This window comes from Ammospiza nelsoni, chromosome 5 (assembly GCF_027579445.1).
Source record: "Ammospiza nelsoni isolate bAmmNel1 chromosome 5, bAmmNel1.pri, whole genome shotgun sequence".
Lineage (NCBI taxonomy): Eukaryota > Metazoa > Chordata > Aves > Passeriformes > Passerellidae > Ammospiza > Ammospiza nelsoni.
In genome coordinates this window covers 49,626,842-49,642,598 of record NC_080637.1, presented here as the reverse complement: position 1 = coordinate 49,642,598, position 15,757 = coordinate 49,626,842, and the positions used below count along the sequence as shown (strand labels likewise).

Below are 15,757 nucleotides of genomic sequence, written 5' to 3'. Positions count from 1 at the left end.
GGTTTTGAAGTTTTCATCAGCGTGAGGGTTGTGGTTGGAGTTTGGATGTTCTCCGTGTTTACCATGCAGTGAGCTATGGAGATGACCTTTTCCAGTTTCAGCTAGTCAGTACGGATTGCGTTTCTGGGCCCTGCCAGCTTTAGTAGTTCTGAAATTGGATATCGTGCATGTATTTCCTGATTTAATGTCTGTGGATCAGAAAAAACTCAATAGTTCCTCTGTGAGAAAATCTGGGAAGCAAGTTAATGTTCTATCTGAGACTTAACACTGTTTAAAGTTTTTAAAATATCTACTTAAAAAAGTAAAATGGACCTGAAAGCAGCTCTTAGTTAGTTTAGCTTTTAAGTCTGTGGAGTAACATCAGGAGAAATGGGAGGTATCATAAGGCAGCACTTGTGCTGTGTACTACAGGATACAGGTCATAATAAATGTGTAAAAAATAACCTGGAAGTTGGTATATTTTGACCGTGTTAGACAGAAGATGGGAGGCTGGAAAGCTAATTAGCAGATGAAAGGATAAGAAGCAAAGTTGCAAAACAAAGAGTTGATAATTTTAGATAGGCTGACAGAGGATTAGTCAAAAGGCGATACAGCGATATCATGTTGCTTGTATGAGGGGAAGTCCTCTAATCCATCTAAATGAGTAATGAAGTAAAAGTCATTGATGTTTTTACTTGCATTTAATTTCTATACTTTTATCATGACTCTTGACAGTGTCATAAAAAGTGCTATAAAGAAAAACAACCTGGCAGAATTTTTCAGTAGTGTATTGGGTTTTTCGTTAGTAAAGTCTGTTCTGTAACAGCAGAAATTTACTACCCTTTGATTTGGTAGTAGTCTACAAAGAACATAGTTTTTGCAAATACTGTTGGCTTTCTTCTGGTAAGTTTGAAGATTTTTCAGATTCTGAAAAATCAGCCTCTGTTTTGCTTGTTGGAAATGCTTCTTTCTGTTCCTCCGATCCTCTTGTATCCTAGGGTTGCAGGGGTTTTTTTTTCTACTCAAGTCCCTCCTATTTTCTTACCACAAGCACTGGTTGTACCTGCAGTTCTCTTATGTGTTGTTCATGCGGCAAAAGCAGACTTTGTGAGAGAATTTCACTAGTTAAATTAAATGTATGATTTTAAGTCCAGAAGCTGAATGTTTGGGAAGGTTTTTGCTGCCCTTCTTGTTTTAGGACTGGTCTGATAGGTCTCCACATGGTCAGAGCTAAGGAACTGCTGGGCTGTTCCATGGCAATCCCATCACCAACTTCCCTGGCCCTGTGACCTCTCTGCATAAGTCTCACAGCAGTACCACATGAGTGGTAGGAGAGGTAGGAAACCCACCTCTGGGAAATAGAAGGAACTCTTCAAGGACTTGCCAGTCTACTGTGGATAAATCTATTTTGGCCTTAGGGTGATCCACCAAGGATAATTGGTGTAGATCCTCTCATCTCACTGCTTCTTACAGCCAAGAGATACAAATTACTCAGCACTGGTGTCAGTGACCTCGAGTTAGGAACTTCTGTGTTTAGGAGCTGAAGAGAGCCGGGTTTTAACCCATGTTTGAAGGTTCTTTCCTGGACATTTGGGAACCTTTTAGCTCTCTCCTGGCACATTTGGGGATCCTTAGAAATAATCTGATGTCTCTTTCTGGAGAAGATGTACACAGAGTACATTTTCTTATTACAGCTGAGAGTATATTCTGCTTTTTACACAACAGTACAGTAACTTTGTGATTTAAAAGCTTTTCCAGAAGTTAGATTTTGTAGATTAAATTGCCTACACACTCACTTACTTTACCACTATAGTGAAACACTATTTCAAACCTCTGAGGTTTCTGTTGCTTGCACATTGACTTGAGAAACAGTAAGTTAATAGTATTAGAGGGTGCAGCTAGCATGAGGAATGATGAGGAACTTGGGGAAAAGGGTTAGGATAATATTTTGATTTAAAAATTTGCCTCTGAGATAGAGGAAGAGAATGTGTCCCCTCACCCCAGCTTCTTACAAAGATCAAAATATACTTCAGAACAAATTATGATCCATCCTTGATCTGAAGCAGCCCAAAATCCCTTTAAGAGAGAAGGCCATAATACATATTGCTCTAAATAGTTGCTTTAAAGCATTTTCATCTACTTTTATGGGGTTTAGTATCTTTGCTTGGGACTCTCTCTGGGGTTTTTATGTATTGAGATTTTTCCTGGATGTATTAGTGTTATTATAACAGCATTCTTACATTGCTGTAAATATAGCAGTTTCACTCTGTGTTGGGAATGTGTTTATTCTGATAATGATGTTTGGGGGTTTTATTTTCAAGGTTTTGTTTGTTTTTTAAGTTCCACTTAACTGCTTCAAGTAAGGAACTAAAAAAAGAGTGCTTTGGCACCAGTGTGCGTCTATGCAGGATATTTTACTGTTACAACCACTGTAATTTAAATTCTTATCCTTCCATATGTATTTGGATTCTGAGAAAAATTTGTTTTAAATTAAATTTTTGGTATTTTTGTTTGTCAAATGGCTGAGATTCTGAATTATCAGGTTTGAGTTGTGTTGTATCAGATGCCTATTCTGACAAATTAAAATGCAGATGAGTCTTCTTTTGAAGAGAACAAAAATGAGAGTCAAGCCACAGTGCTTATTTGTGACTGTTCATTAAGATTCATACCATTTTTCATTGACACTGCAAAAAAAATCAATACTTAATATTTTCTCACATTTGAAATGGATTCTCACATTTAAAATGGATCTTGTCTTTACTATTCCCTATAATACTATAGTATTTCCCTGCCCCTCATAACAAGTGACTTTTTTTGATGATTTCCTACAGGCTCAGCTCATGTTTTTCCTACCCCTTCAAGGCAAGGTGCAATAGTAAAGCTAAAATTGGGTTTTGATTATTATAGCTGTGCTTTTTGCTTAGATAAATGTTTGGGTGCTTCAGGATCTGCTTGTCTACTTTCTGCAGCTGGTGTGGTGGCAGCCTGAAGAACAGGTGTAGATTTTAGTTGGTGTTCAGTGTTTCTGTTGTATTTAATAAAAGCTTAGGGGAAGTTGCCTGTGTTTCTGATGGCACTCACTTTGATAAATGGTACTTGAAAGGGGGAAGATGTATTTTATTGCAAAGCTAGGCTTTTCCACACATTTTTTAAACTCCATAGTTGTTGTAGATTAGTTGCCCATAATTTTGTTTGCTTGGCCTTTTTAATTTTTAGAGTACTCAGAGGCACAACCAAAACTGGCTGATAATACTTTCATTTGTTGGAAGTTAACTGCTCTGGTTCTTTCATATTCAAAGTCCAACTTTCTCTTGCATGGCAATTTATGTATTGTGGAAAAAGCTTCATATTGAGAGAAGCTTCCTGTTGATTGTAAACTGAATTAGACTGTGGAGAAAACAGATAGAAGTCCCATTGTATCAAATACTTTTTAACATTGTCTAATAAGCAAAGGAAAATGCTCCTGACAGTGTTACATTGTGGTGGCCTGAGGGCAAGAATAGGGTGACATAACCAGTCCCTTCCCTCTCCAGCCCTAACCCTGCACTTAACCAGTGCTGGATCGTGTTGCTTTCACCAGCTGAAGGTAACTAGATAAACTGGTGCTGTCTTGTGTGTGGAGACTGTATATCAGCTTATCTCACCCCTGCCACAGCTGGGTATGTAAGTAAACTGAAAGTAACTTCAGTCTTTCGAAGTTCGGACAAAAAATAACTGAGGTTTTGTGTTACTGCATTTCAAATTTAATAAAGGATGAACAAAAAGTAACATGTAAGTGAAGCACATTCAAAACTAGGAGCAACTTTCAAGAGCTGGGTTTTTAAATGTGGTGTGAGAGCTTGACAGTGACAATCAGTTGTCATGTAGTTCAAGTAGGTAGCCTAAAGGCAGACTTTTATGTTTTTGGTTGCAATAGTAAACTGGGTTGCTTTGCTTTTAAATGCCACTTTCAGAGGAAATAAGATGCGATAGTTGAAGAATCTTTTTGTGCCAAAAAACTGAACATTTAGGGCCCTGACCTCACACATAGTTGAGTGCGTCTGAAGCTCTTCTTGCAAGTAGTTCCAAATTCAGTAGTACTAACTAAACATGTTCAGCAAAGATTGCAGTGTTGAGGACTAGCATTGTATCAGTAATAATTTGCATTGTGTTTTTAAATTTATAAATTAGCCATAAGAATGAGTGTGTTGCCTCATTTCTTTGAAGAAAAAGCTTTGTTGAATATAAAACAGATTTTTGAAAATTAGCTTCCTGTTCCTTTCTTAGGTGCTGAAATAGCTGAAAAGTACAATTCAGACTGATGTCACGCTATAAATATTGATGAAGTTCTATTTGGCAGCTGGTTATGTTCAAAGTTGGTGTTTGCAATTATAGTTTAGAATTATTTGCTTAACAGCTCAGCATTTGTTTTCTTTGACAATAATAAAGAGATCCAGAGATCTTGGACTTCTCTGCATGTATAATCATGTTAGTGAGAAGTCAAAATGTCCTTGTATAAGAGAACCTCTCTGTTATTAATCATTAGAAGTGAGATAAATATGGAACATTATTTTGGAAAATTTCAGGGTGTGAGCTATAAAAGAGTGAAGTTTAAAAAGCAGAAAAAGCAGATTGTGACTTAAGCTTCATTCTCCATCTCAATCCCCTGGCCTTCCTCCTGGCCATGTCCTGGCTCAGGCTGGCCGTAATCCTCTGCCCGAGGCTGTGTCACAGGATGCAGTGCCGGACCCAGAGCCTTTCTCTGCAGCCGGGGATGCCTGTCTGCCTCCGTGCCTGCTGGAGGACTTAGCGCTGGTATTGCCGTGCTGGTGTGAATTCCTTAACAACACAGCTCTTCTTGTAAAGCAAACAAAGCTAAAGGATAGTTTTAACCTAGGAAACTTCCATACTCTTCTAATTAAATCCAGGAAGATTGTGAGAAGTAGGTAGTTTAAAAGGTACGGTATCTTCCAGTCCTGTCCTGCATGTGAATGATTTTCAGTAATGTTGTCTTTAGCTCTTGTAATTGCTGCTGTCAGTGAATAAGCACCGTTCCCCCTTTCCTCTGCACAAGGCTGCTTACCACTTTATCAGTTTTAATTTAGTTACTGCTGCTGGGTTTGATAAACATACTGCAGTGTGGGACTTGAGGAGTGTTACTGGGGGTTCAAAAGGAAACCTTTGCTCTTGAGTTGACTTTAGTGGTATGAATAATCTGACAGGATGATTCTCTTGGGATTATCAGCAGTAAAGGAGTTATTTATAGCTTTCAGGTTTAAAGTTGAGCTGTTGAGAAGCAGGCTTCTCACTCATCACAACGTTTTGCTTAAGATGGAGAAAACTGCTTTGTGTCTTTGGTCTAATATAACATCCACTCTTCACCTGTCCTTAGAAAACTCTGGTCCTCTGTATTCTGAAGACTTTGTCACTTTGGAAATGCCCCAGAATAAACGCTTGTTTGTTTGTTTTTTAAATCATAATTTGTTTCCAACTTGGCAAAACTAATCTCTGGAGTGGGTTAAACTTTGATGTGGAGTGTAAAAAGCAGCTGGTATTCTCAACTCACTATGTTTTAATTCCATGCTGCTCCAGGTATCACCATAACTCTTACTGTGATGCTGGCTGTCCAGAAGATGCCATCAGTCAGTTAAACACAGTACTCCCAACAACCTCAGTTTGATAGCTTCCATAAATGATGTGGTGTAGAGTGTTGAAGGCCTTGAAGAGAAAAAGTAGAAATAATTTTGAGGGTGTTTTTTTACATATGTATATTGTATGTACACACATATACGTGTATATGCACATAAATGTGTGTGTATATATGCTTCAGTCACAGTGAAAATACAGGGTGGAACACAGCACAAAGGACTTTGGAAAACTTAACCACTTGGCAGCCTTTGGCTGATTGTAGTTGGGATGTAATCTTGATGACAGTTGAGAAGTGATGTGTAGTGTATGTAGTGTACAGTAGGTTGCTGTAGCAAAGTGAGGACAAATACCTTTTATGTTCACTGCAATCTTTAATGGATTCTTTAGCCTAACTGGTATGAGCAGAAAAGAAGTGAGGTTTGTGCTGCTTTGTACAGTAGAAAGTGGCAAAATCTGTAAGCAAACCATTTTTCTAAATAAGCTTTTCTGTTTGCTTTTCCTTAACTGGGAGGAGAAACATTTAGCACCTTAAATGTTGTTTATGTAAATGGTTTGGAACACTGGGAAGGTGATGATGAAGTATTCTGTCCTTATGTTTCAAGACTGTCTTTAGACTCAAAGGCTAGAGCCAGGATTTTCTAAACTGAAAGTCTGATATAGGACCATTTGAGAAGTATCCCTTTGCATGTTTCACATGTCTCCCTTAACAATGAATCAAAAAGGGTGACATTGTTTAATGAGAAGAAACCACAAGTTCATTAATGATTGGATTTGCTTGAGCAGATCACGTTCTGTAGTTGTCCTTTTTAAACCCCATGACATCTTCAGGAGCACTCCATTTTATGAAATGGTTTGTATTCGAATTGTTCATGTAAAAGGATTTAAGTGCTGTGAAATGAGACTTGTGTTTTGTTCATATAGGTTTTTAACTTCTTTTTGGTCCTTCTGTTCTCATGTTACTTTGGAAGAGCAGTACAGAGTATCTATTCCAAGTTACAGCTATTTATCTTGTTAAAACTACTTGTGTCATATTTACATGAACAGCTGAAACATTTTCCATATGTTACCAAAAACATCAGTGCAAAGAATTAAATACAGAACAAAAGATGAAGTTGTGCAGCCAATACTAAATCAAACATAATGGACACCCTTTCTCATGTCATGTTTTGCTGTAGAACACCATAGTGATTTTGTGGGATATGGGACTGCCCTTCCTGAATATTCCTCTGGATTTTTTTCCGTGAGAGATTGAGCATTTCTGCCTTTTCCCATTCCTCCCAGCTGCTTTGTTTAGAGTGATATCTTTAGTTCGTTTTCCCTTGAAGTACTAATCCTTCCTGGATTTCCTTCCACCTAAGTAATGCAAAGAGATTGTTCTAAACCATGTGAAATAAAGAGGTTGCAAATCCTCTTCTCAAACACCAGTAATATCTCTCCTTCTACCAAATTACTTGGTTACAAGTTATGTTTCCATCTTCAGTCTTGAAAAGTGAAGTGGAGAATTACCATCACAGCGAGACCTGGGTTGTCCTGGGTAATTTTTATAGTAAATCATGACTTGCACTGCTGCTGTGCTGTGGGTGAAAAACCATGAAATATTTCTGTGTTGTTTTGAAGTTGTGAATGACTTGAAGCCAACTTCCCATATCCTCATTGAGTATGGGATGTTTTTGCTTATTTACGTCAGCAGCTGGTTTCTGTAGGATGTTTTAAGACATCTTGAGGCCTTTTGAGCAGAGTGTGCTCTTGGTTGCTTTATCAGAATCACCCCACAGCATAAATCAGAACCAAGTTCAAAATTAAAGTTTGCATCTGTAAAACCTTTTCTCACTAGCAAAGGGACAGGTAAACCACAGTGGCAGGTAAGACACTCTTTTGTCACCAAATGTATTTTCTAGTCAGAAATTGTTTGAATGGGAATCATGCCCAGCAAGCTCTTAGTTAATGCTAGAAGATCAGGAAAAAAAAATTAACTCAGTTTATGGCAGTTAGTCCAATGACAGGAATGCTTTGTTCCTAAATAATGCTGCACATTAAGGAGTAGTATGATGCAGTGAATTTAGAAAAGCCCCATTTGTTCATATCTCCTACAACAAAGCTGAATAATGGCAACTGGAATAATTTAGATTTTAGTGATGTTGACTTGGATGTATAATGTAAACTGATGGTTCTGGACTTCTTTTGATTCCTGGAACTTGGTTATGTTTTACAAAACCAAAACTGAAGTATTTAATACTAGCTGTGCATGATTTGAAATGGGCATGATTGTAAGCCAGTGTAGTGCTGCTATGTTACTCTTTCAAAATAGGATTAAATACCTGATAGTTGGTAGGTATGGGATTAATTTTTACACATAATATTTAATATTCAGGAGTTAATGTAGGATTATATAATCTCTTCCCTTGACTGCAAGGAAGCAGACTTATGTGTGTTCTCTCAGTTCCTGTACAAGAAACCAGTTTCACTGCATGTTTTTCCCAGTTGTGAATAGAAATTATGTTTCTAGAGCCTCCTACTGTTCTGTTTTATCTCATAGTCAGTAGGAGATTCTCTTACACATGCTACCAGTGTTTACTGTTTTTCCACATTTGGATGTGAGTTTGTGGGGAGAATTTTAAGAAAATATTTTCCTGATGGCAGCCTATTCCTTTCATTGCTGTGCACCTAGGTTTGCTGAGCTTTGGAGACAGCTGACTTTTGTTTTTATATTTGTTTTAAATTTACTAATGGCCACAGTTGATTGATGTTTTATTTTTTTTTTTTTGTCTCCTTTTAGGGTTTTATTTTTGCACTGAATGTAGCCAGGACGGATCCTTGTGGGCTTTGGCAGCCCTTGGAAACTGTCAAAGGTAAAAATCAACCAAAGCTCAATATTGTGATCTTGAAAGTTGGAGGTGAGAAGAGCAATAGCCTATGCTGGTTCTTAAGATACTGTAGGATGTAGATCTGTGTTCATGTGCTTTCTAGTGTGTTATTTCCTGTGGGTTTGTCTGTGAAGTTTGTTACTGCCTGATGTGATTTGTTTCTGTAAGCTGAAGTTGATATGTGTGATGTATCACTTTCTTTAAAAAATAGTTAATTTATGTTGAGATTTTTTAACTCACTGGAATTGGGAGGTGATTATTTCCTATAAGCAATAAAGTTATAGTCAAAGGTTTTCTATCATCTAAATGCTCTTGCTTGCAGAACAACTTGCATTTAAAGTGACAAAAAATTTAACGTCTTCTGTACGTTAAATTTTATGTTGCCTTTGTACATTCTTAACAGACTCAATGTAGCACAATGCTTTAGCAATTAAATCCAATATGGTTGGATCAGGTGTTACAAATGAACATTTTGTCTGTACCTAGAGGCTGGTGTGTCGATACAGTTGTGTCAGACAAGCAGTCTCATTTAAGACACTGTTCAGTCAAGTAGTGCCTTGTTCTAGCTGCTCTTGTTTCGAGTGTGCCATGTACACGAGATCGCTGCCTTGGGAGAGCACTGGTGTGCCTGCTTTGCTTTGTGACAGAGTTTGGGACCTGCCTTCCATTTCTCCTAAATGTCTGTAGTGGTGACATTTGGTGCAGCCTTACTGTCCTTCAGGGGGCTTCTAGTGGGCCATATCCACTTTAGACTTGGGAATTCACAGGAATCATGATTGGCTGTACATTAATAAGTGCTTCTCTCACAGCTGCACTCTTTAGAAGCTTGAAGTACGTTTTTTCTTCATTATCTGATGAAGAATGGACTTTCTCTTTAATCCATATTTGATTCCTGCTGCCAATCTATAAACAAAAGTGTTGCTGTATGAAATACCCTTGAATTAGACAAGGTACTTAGTCCCAGTGATGCCTGGTTGATGAAACCAAATTTGAAATCGTTGAAATTCCAGCTCTCTCTTGCTGTTGAGAACTTTGTATTTTTCTAAGCTGGACCCTTCTACACAGAGGGAAAATTAGGCCTAGAGGAAGTACCTTATTCACTGGTATTGGTTTTCAGGGATTTATAACTATATGGAAATTTTGTTCAGGTTTTGCTTGCCAGAGTGTGTTAGAATGTAGTAGTGCAGGATGGTATCCATAAGGACACTGCTTACCCTGAGTGGCTGATAACTGCATTTAATCTCTCATGCTGATCCCAGTGAACAAAACAAATACATCTTTGCTGAAGAAAAACATGGAGCAAAAATAGGACTAAAATCTAATTGGATTATCCCAAAACCATACTGTTTAATGGCAGGACAGTATTGCAGTAGACATTAAAGTTCGTAAGAAATCCTGCTGGTTCATATTAATGAATGTTTTTACCTTTGAGAATAGATTCTCATCACTGTATTACATTTAAAGAGTTAAATAAAAGTTGTTCCTAAGTTTGGATGTGCATTTGCTACATCATATGTGGGCATACCAGTGCATTGCTATTTGTCAGGCCTTCCTTGGTGTTACCTTACTCCAGCTGAAGTTAGTTAATTTTTCTGAAGGATATCAGGTATAAAAAATTGAGGGATTTCAGTCCCACTTCAAGTAGTTTGGATGGATATACGTAAGGGTAGAAAAAGATTATCTTACTTTTGACCTTTTCCAGGAGTGACTTTCTTGATAGGTGCTGGATCTGAAAATCTAAATGGGCTGTCTATAAACTTTCTTTTTATCACCTGGGAACTTGACATATCACATTAAATATTGAATATAAGTAAACAAATGCCTTTAGGCTTTTGGCATTTTCCTGATCCTAGAGGATGCTAGTACAAATTCTTACTTCCCATCCTTCCTCCATGTATAAAATAAATGACTCTGTGTGTCACCTTCAGGACTCTGCTCAGAAGCTGGTGAGCTGCAGAGGGGATGTCTGTAACATGGAATAATTATGTTATTTCTTCATGTGCTCGCAAAAAGCTGTCTCTGTGGGCTAAGAAGTCACCCTCAGCTGTAAATGACTGCTGCAGAAGTCTGCCACAGAGGTAGTGTCCCATGGATTCAGAAATCTGGAAATGCCTCCTTTTGGCAATAAATAAACTTGCAGTGCAGCATTCTTGTGCCAGTGGCTAAAGGAATCAATGATTCATGGATGCAAAAGAACATAAAAATTATTTTATTGGGCTCATAGTTTGTTGGAAGATGTTTCGTCTCCTGAAAGAACCCAGAAGCAAATGCAATGAAGTATTAAAAAAACCCAAACCAAACAACAAAAGGACAGTGTTCAGCAAAACTTCCTCTTGCAACACCTTTTGTAGTCTGTAGCTTAGGCTCTTCCTGCATCAGATAAATATTTTTGTTGGTGGATTTTCTTTTTCCCTTGTGAAGTTTTCTAGTAAATTACTGAGCCTTTTAGAACTTCTAGCTTTTTACCATCCCATGTGAGTGAGTTCACTCTAAGTAAGTATTGTATGACATAATATTATATGTTTTTTTTTAAATGTTAAAGCAAGTAAAACATTAATTATGGGATAAATAAAGAGAGAAAATAGAAATTATAAAAAAGAAAATACAATGGAGAAGGAAAAGAGTTTATTCATTCAATTTTGTACTCCAGTCTCTTGAGTTCTGGATAGTTCCAGTGTATTTAATCTGTTGTCTGTGGGAGAGCTTGCTTTTCTTTGTTCTTGTAGCCTTTCCATTTTTAAAATTTCCTAGTTCTACTGACCTTTTCTTTCCTCCTTTGAGATGCACTGGTTGGTAGTTTTTTTGTCTTCTTCCAGGAGTATATAAAAACTGGAGTCAAATACTGCCAATTCCTCTGGTAGTGAGGGATCTCAGAAGATAAAACATGTCAGTTTTTCAAAGGCTTATGTTTGAGTTCTTCCAGCACTCTGAATGAAAAGTGACTTCCCCTTGCAGTGCTCTTGGTCTGACCTTTCTGGTCTTGTTTTATATGTAAGGGTTTTTTTAATGCTTCTGTAGCTCAAGTTCATTCTTGCTTGTTTTTCTGACTTCGAGGCCGGGTAAGTGCCACAGGAATCCTTCTGGCCAAAGCTGTTTTGGCTGTTAGACATCAGACTGTCTGTCTAACAAAACTCTGAGGAGCTTCCCAATTACTTGACTCTGATACTGCAAAATCATGCTCCAAAACTCCCAGCTCTGAAAGTTCTGGAGTGGGTTTCAGAAACTGAGCATGGCAAAGAAGTACCATGGACAGGGACTGCCCAGCCTGGCCTCCTCCACTCTTGGTGCAGAACAAAAAGCTAGAAACATTTGTTCTAGGCAGGAGGATCTTGGTATAGATGTCAAATGCTTAGCATTTGATACCTCTGATTTTTGATTATGTGCTGAAGGCAGAATGTTTAAGTGAGGATTTGGGTAAGAGTTTGATTTTTCTCCTCATTCCTTCTTTTCCAGAAAAGGAAATTACTATGCTCTAAGTCTTTACAACTCTTGTGCCTTGCACTAGAGTGTATGATATTACTGAATGTAACAGCTTGTTGGTTGTAAGATTTATTAAGTTGTATGTAACATTTTGTAGCTCCAGGCCCTTAATGTTTATAGAACTTGTTATTCACTCCTTGAGTCTACCGTGGCAGATGTTGTTTTACCTATGTGCAACACAACAGAGGAGGCTGGAATGCAGACAGCCTTACACTCTGAACAAACATTAACAACGAAGTGAAGGGGGTGCATCATTTAGAAGCTTTCTGTTGTCAGTTTCCAGGCTTGGAATTGCTGCTGTGAAGGTGACAGCAGTTCTGTAGCTGAGGTGCAGAAGTAGAGAGACTTGAAATGGATGTTAAATGCTGGTGCATTTGTGAGGGACAACTGTTAAAGGCCAACAACTCTTGGCTTTAAGAGAATTCTTAACTCCGTGTATTCAGTGTGAGCCCTTACTTTCCATATACCTGGAATGTCAGAGATCTGGTCATGGCTTATGTCTTGCATTTTAAGTGTTAGAAATTCCTGCTGAATTTATGCTGTTGCATTTGATCTCTTAAATTAATTAATTTGATCCATTATCCCAGAAAGATGTCTCATCCTCTGGAGTAGAAGCCATTCTAATCTTAAACACCAAAGTCTCCCTAGTTGGATTGCATCCTTCCATAATTTACTTTACAATATGAAGAATGGAGTTTGGGGTGCAGATTTTGTTCAGCTGGAGCCACACTGGCATGTCAAACAAATCTGAAAATAGATTACCTAGTAGTGTTGAATATTTGAAACACTGGGATCTGTTGACCTGGGTTAAATTGTAAATGCCATCCTGAAGGTAAATGACTTTATCTGTTCCCTGAACCATTTAGATTCTAGAATGTATTTATTTTTAGAATGAAGTCAAGGAAAAAATCCTGAAAGTAAGACTTCAGAGGTTCTGTGAGATCACTGGAAGTCTTAAAAATTTTTCAAACTAATAACCTTTAGATTGTCTTTAAGCTGTGTCTTTAAAGCTTGTATTTGCACAAAAGCTGTTTCCTAGTAAGAAAGAATTGCTCAGCTCTGGTCTGTGTGATCATTCCTTGCTGACTGTGGCTTTACTGAGTAAAATCAGTGACTAAATTAAGTACTCAGCAATGACACTTTCAAGTTAAAAAGAAAGGAGGATATAACTATTAAGTGGGTTTTTTCTTTTAATTAAGTAGTTTTGTCTTATTCTGAATAGCAGTTCTCATTTGTGTAAAATGTAATTTCAGCAAATATATGCAGAATGGCAGCATTAAAGGTCATAGCCTAGAATTGTAGTTTATGTACACTGCAATCTCACAAAACTTTGTTAAAAGCAGAAAAATAATTGTTTTTAAAATATATCTTTTTTGTTTATCTTTTAGGCAGTATTTTGCATTTCTGCAGAGCTTTGCACAGATCCTGTTCCCATGCAAACTGATGAGGGAGAAATACTGGAGGAAGGCAGTCCCAAGGTCAGTGAGGTAAATACCACTGTGTTTTGAAAGAAGAAAAGCTTGTTTGGCTGAAAGGGATGGTGGAGGGGGGGGGTACATGGAGTGAACTTTGACTGGTGCTGATAATTTTAATAAGAAACTTCATGTAGATGCTTATTATTTATTGTCATGGAGATGCTTAAAAAATTAAACTTGGAAAAATCTTTAGAAAGACAGGGGTTTTGCTACCCACTAAGGATTGGAACTTCCACGAAGGAAAGAGAAAACTTGTGAAAAGATACTAATCCTGATAGTATTGAATTTGTGATAACTGGGAGGACTTTCTTTCCTAGCCACCCACTCTCTGAACTAACCCAAGGAATTAGACATGGGGGCCCTTAGGTGCAGGTGCTGGTGTCTGTGGATTACTGACTGACCTATATTGAAGGTGTGCTGCTGCTTGTTTCCTTGTACTTGCCAGCATGTGCTGTGCTGTGAGACTGGATTGTGTTGCTTTTGAAGGCACCTCTGATTCTCAGCATAGCTTGTTGGAACAGGAGAGTGTGAAGTGTTCTGTTGAGCACAATGCTGTGTCCTGCTTTTTGCCTTCTTCCTGAAGATGCAGATGTTAAGTTGTGAATTACTTTGGTTGTCATAAATACATAGTCATTGGCATACTCTTCTGAAGGTTTATGAATACAGTTTATAGTCCTGACTGCTCAATGAGTTAGTGTCAACATTGCACCTGATGTGTGTTTAAAACGTGCTCCCTACATTTCACAAAAATCTGAATCATTGTTAGTTTGCTTGTAGCTTTGTGTAAGAGAGAGACTGAGAAATTAAAAACTAAAAGACTAAAGTTAAAATCTGTTTCCTAGGTAGACCTTTGGAGAGATGCTTTCACTGTTTTAGTGTATAAGAAAAAACATTTTTTTAACTGTAAGCACCAAGTTAGGAAGTAAGTTAGTAAGTAATTATTAGAGGAAGGACTTGGCAATTGTGCTGCATGTACTTCAGGAGTTGTGTTAATTTTAAATAGCTTTGAAGGAAGGTTGGCTCTAGATTAGGAGCTGAAAAATGAGAACATATCAGTGGATGTACTTGCAGCAATCCAGGCTATTGAACACATCTTTTGACAAGGATGTGATTACAGGTTTCAGTGGGGAATAGACATGAGAGAGGAGACATCATGGTGCAATAATTACTGATTATAGCACAGCTATTGGTGCCTTCTTTTCACCACACAGAGAGGATCTTTGTGTGTGAACAGGCATTTATGTGTATACAGACAGGTGCCTGTGTGTATATTTATGGATACACAGCTTGCCTTTTTTTTTTTTTTTGCCTTTTTGCCTGTGTGGCAGGAAGTAGATGGAAGTGACTGTCTTTTCCTCCAATGAAGGGTGTGCTTTTCTTTGGCATACTTAATTCTGGATATAATGGTGAATATTGTATATCTGCTCCAAAAATTGAATGAGCTTAAATTTAAAATCAGATTCTTTATACTGACTTCAAATACCTAAATGTGTATGAGGTATTGCTTTGAAACAATTGTCGTTATGGGAGATCAGGAATTGTGCATCTGGTATTTAGTGTTATTAATAAATGACTATATAGAATCAGTGAATATTAAGCAAAAAAGTCATGACTGCATCTAATTCTTCTCTGCATTCTGTGATGTACAGGACTACTCACTGAAGTCTGTTTTTCAGTGTTTCTTCAATCTGTAAATGATTATTCTCTTTGCTTGTCTCAGGAGAGTTTTGTATCTATAACAGTTGAAAGTTTGTCCTAGAAAATTTTAGGCAAATTATGTTTCACTATATTGTCTAGTATCATTGAAATTATTCCCTTAATTTACAAATGTTTAAATGATCTAGTAACTTTTTTTCATAAAAATACATTTTCCTACGAAATGCCATTTTAGATATTCAGTAATGTAGTTCAGTTTTTTTCTTTTGTGAGATTCTTTGCCCATCCCTCCTCACCCACTCCCAAATTTTTCAGGCAGGAGATATGAGGTATACTTAAATGAAGTATTCTGCAAGAAATGAGAGCAAAATCATCTTCTGTGGAGATACCATGAATATCAGGTTATAAAGATTTGGATACTGCAAGAATTAATTTTTTTGTCCTACCAGCCTGAAAATAACCTGAATTTAACATGAAGATTCTATCGTAGAGGGGAAAACAAATGATATGTCATGCTGTATGCTTGTAAACTGGTTTGGGTCTATAACTGTCTCAGATTTTCTGGCATCCTAGACTGTATAGTATTTTGAGACATCCTGGTCAAGACTTGAAGATAAAAGGAGATTTCCTCTGGTTTTGAAGAAAAAAATTATATTATGCCTTATGTAGAGCTGA

General features: G+C 37.5%; 1 protein-coding gene across 5 annotated transcripts in view; it reads left to right on the top strand.

Moving 5' to 3' along the window:
* The window catches only part of TNRC6B (trinucleotide repeat containing adaptor 6B), a 134,217-nt gene that overhangs the window by 3,941 nt on the left and 114,519 nt on the right, over positions 1-15,757 (top strand). For 4 of the 5 annotated variants that reach the window (XM_059472207.1, XM_059472203.1, XM_059472212.1 and 1 more), the window contains exons 2-3: positions 8,384-8,456; positions 13,340-13,438. In XM_059472207.1, coding sequence (XP_059328190.1) covers positions 13,385-13,438 — 54 coding nt within the window. In that variant the 5' untranslated portion in view covers positions 8,384-8,456; positions 13,340-13,384. The remainder of the gene's footprint in view (positions 1-8,383; positions 8,457-13,339; positions 13,439-15,757) is intronic. The other variant, XM_059472204.1, reaches the window with a different exon arrangement.